This window comes from Verticillium alfalfae, genomic scaffold, assembly GCF_000150825.1.
Source record: "Verticillium alfalfae VaMs.102 supercont1.16 genomic scaffold, whole genome shotgun sequence".
Taxonomy (NCBI): domain Eukaryota; kingdom Fungi; phylum Ascomycota; class Sordariomycetes; order Glomerellales; family Plectosphaerellaceae; genus Verticillium; species Verticillium alfalfae.
The window spans coordinates 257,219-259,927 of record NW_003315023.1 but is presented as its reverse complement, the minus strand read 5'-3'; the positions used below and the strand labels follow the sequence as shown (position 1 = coordinate 259,927).

General features: G+C 60.4%; 2 protein-coding genes across 2 annotated transcripts in view; one reads left to right on the top strand and one right to left on the bottom strand.

The window, feature by feature from the left end:
* Positions 1-751: 751 nt before the first annotated feature.
* VDBG_09758 (vacuolar protein sorting-associated protein) lies at positions 752-1,463 on the top strand (the record flags this gene model as incomplete). The annotated part of the gene is made up of 3 exons (XM_002999992.1): positions 752-806; positions 871-1,322; positions 1,374-1,463. The coding sequence occupies 3 exons, from the start codon at positions 752-754 to the stop codon at positions 1,461-1,463; spliced, it is 597 nt and encodes a 198-aa protein (XP_003000038.1).
* Positions 1,464-2,351: 888 nt separating this feature from the next.
* VDBG_09757 (conserved hypothetical protein) overlaps positions 2,352-2,709 on the bottom strand; it is a gene marked incomplete at both ends in the record, with an annotated part of 2,808 nt that continues 2,450 nt past the window's right edge. The window contains one exon of the mRNA XM_002999991.1: positions 2,352-2,660. Within this exon, the coding sequence (XP_003000037.1) occupies positions 2,352-2,660 (309 nt within the window). The remainder of the gene's footprint in view (positions 2,661-2,709) is intronic.

Sequence of the window (2,709 nt, the reverse complement as noted above, 5' to 3'; positions counted from 1 at the left end):
GCCGACTGCCCACCCATTGCCGCATCTGCACCGCGGCCATACCACCAGACAGCGAGCCTGACACCCTTTTACGAGCGGGTCCCCAAGACACCGCCGCCGACTGGACTTTAGGCACCACCCCCCACGGCTCACACCTCGACAAACAACATCCCCCCTTTCCACAACCGACATATCGCCATGTCAGCAGCGCAAGGCGGTCTCACGCGACGCCGCGGCGGAGGCGGTGGCGGCGCTGGTCCCGGCAACGAGACAGGCGAAGGCGCCAGCAACGCCGCCAGCCGTACAAACAGCTCTTCCAACTTCCGCGACAGCGCCCCCGAGACGAGCTATGAGAGCGGCGAGAACGGCCACAAGATTGCTTTTGACCCTCGTGACATCAGCGAGAGTGCCGAGCGCAGCAAAACAGCCCAAGCTGACCCTCATGGAGGAGGTCCTGCTGCTGGGCCTCAAGGATAAGCAGGTCGGTTTCTCTTCCTCTCTCCCTTTGGGACGAATCTGCGCCGACCGATGGCACGGGGCCAGAGGATAGGGCCCGATGTGACTGACCAGACGCAATGCAGGGATACCTCTCTTTCTGGAACGACAACATTTCGTATGCCCTCCGCGGCTGCATCGTCCTCGAGCTCGCCCTTCGCGGCCGCGTCAGCATGCAGAAGGACCCTTCGAGGCGGCGCTTTCCCCTCGCCGACCGCCTCATCGAAGTGATCGACGATACCCTGACAGGCGAGGTTCTCCTCGACGAGCCCTCAAGATGATGAAGCAGAGCGAGAAGATGAGCGTCAGCTCTTGGGTGGACCTGATGAGCGGTAAGCACCACCATGCGTCAGGATCGAAGGGGCAGAGAGAAAGAAGTCGGCTAACGGAACACAGGCGAGACGTGGAACCTCATGAAGATTGGCTACCAACTAAAACAAGTGCGCGAGCGCCTCGCCAAGGGTCTCGTCGACAAGGGCATCCTACGCACCGAGAAGCGCAACTTCCTCCTCTTCGACATGGCCACGCACCCCGTCGCCGACGGCGGCGCCAAGGAAGAGATCCGCCGCCGTGTACGCCTCGTCCTGACCCAGCGCACCGTCGTCCTGCCCCCGTCGCAGTTCCTCCCCGAGAGCCTCGATTTCCGCTACGTCCGCACCCTGGCCATGGTCTGCGCCGCCTACGCCGCCAACGTGCTCGAGAACGCCCTGACGCCGCTCGGCCACGAGGCCCGCGAGCGCGCTTTTGCTCAGACTGACGAGCTGCTCGCCGACTACAGCCAGTGGCCCTTTGGCAAGAAGGCCGTCAACAACGGCATTGGCGCCAACCTGCCCCAGGCGGTGGCCGAGGTACGATGACTGTTGCCACCCCCTCACCGCAGACTGCTGACGAGCGCACAGGAATGCAATAACAACAAGGACAAGGAACTCCAGCTCGAGGTCGTCGCCGCGTGCCTCAGCGTCTTCACCCGCCTCGACTCCCTGCTGTAAACTCCGACTTCATCCTACCGTACACAGCGCGCCTGGCGACATAGCCGGGCTGACGACCATTTGAAACAAACCATTTTCGCGTCATGGGCTGCACGCCTCATGTGCTGCAAACCTCATGGGCTGCACACCTCGTGAAGTCCCACGTTCCGACACCCACGCCTCGCCTCCCCGACCCTTTCAGCCCATCAATCAAAAGTGAGGCCATGAAAAATTAGTTGCGAAGTAATGACGGCGGACGAAAGAAGGAGGAAGGGACAGGACGAAATTAGGGTGGATCACGGAGAGGCGGTCATGATGGGCAGCAAGTGGTATATTCCCTTGAGGTGCTAGTTGGGGGGGCTGGGGGGCTGGCAGAGTCGAATTTCGAAATGTAGCCAAGGCGAAGGGAGGGACGTGGGATCATATCGTGACCTAGCTCCTGTGTTGTTCTCTATTCTCAAGCTTTCTTTTCTTTCTTGGTGTGCCTTGTTCTGCGTGCTGTGTCATGATATGGGTATGACTTGTGGTCCTGTTTTTTCGGCTGTTTGATGGCCCATGGCCACGACTGAAGTTTGGAAAAGTGATCATGCTTGGTTAACGAGGCCGTTTAGCAAACAGAACACGAGAAGAATCGGCAAAGTGACATGTCTCGATTCATGGCTAGTTATTTCCGCCGCCTCCCCCCCCCCCTTTATTATGATGCAGCATGGTAACGAAGAAGATGAAGACCAAAAACCCAAAACCAAAAGATATGTGGACAGCGCCGCCAACGCCCATTGCGAAAGAACAAAGCTCGATCCGCTCACACATCCTACACGGCGCCGGGGGGAGGGCCCGCTATGCCCTCCCTTTTTTCTCCCCCTTCAGACGAGCAGACGAGCAGACAAGCAGCCGACAGCGACAGCCGCCTCATTTCTTCTTCTTGCCGCCAAAGGAGCCGCCCTCGAAGCCGGGGCGGCCCTTCTTCTTGGTGGCGGCGCTGACGACCTTGCGGCCGGCCTTGCCGAGCTTCTTGTCGTCCTTGCGCTTCTTGAGGTTGGCCTCGCGCTTCTTCTGCTTCTCGGCCTTGGCGTGGGCGACGCCCTCTGTGCGGTCCTTCCACTCCTTCTCGCTCTTGCGCTTCTGCTTGTCCTTGCGCTTGATCGTCTTCTTGAGCGTCGCCTCGTCGTCGCGGATCTTCTCGCCCTCGGCGCGCCGGCGCGCCGTCAGCCACGTCTCCTTCTCGGCAATGTCGTCGCGCCGCGCGTCGTCGAGGGCGGCGTGTGGG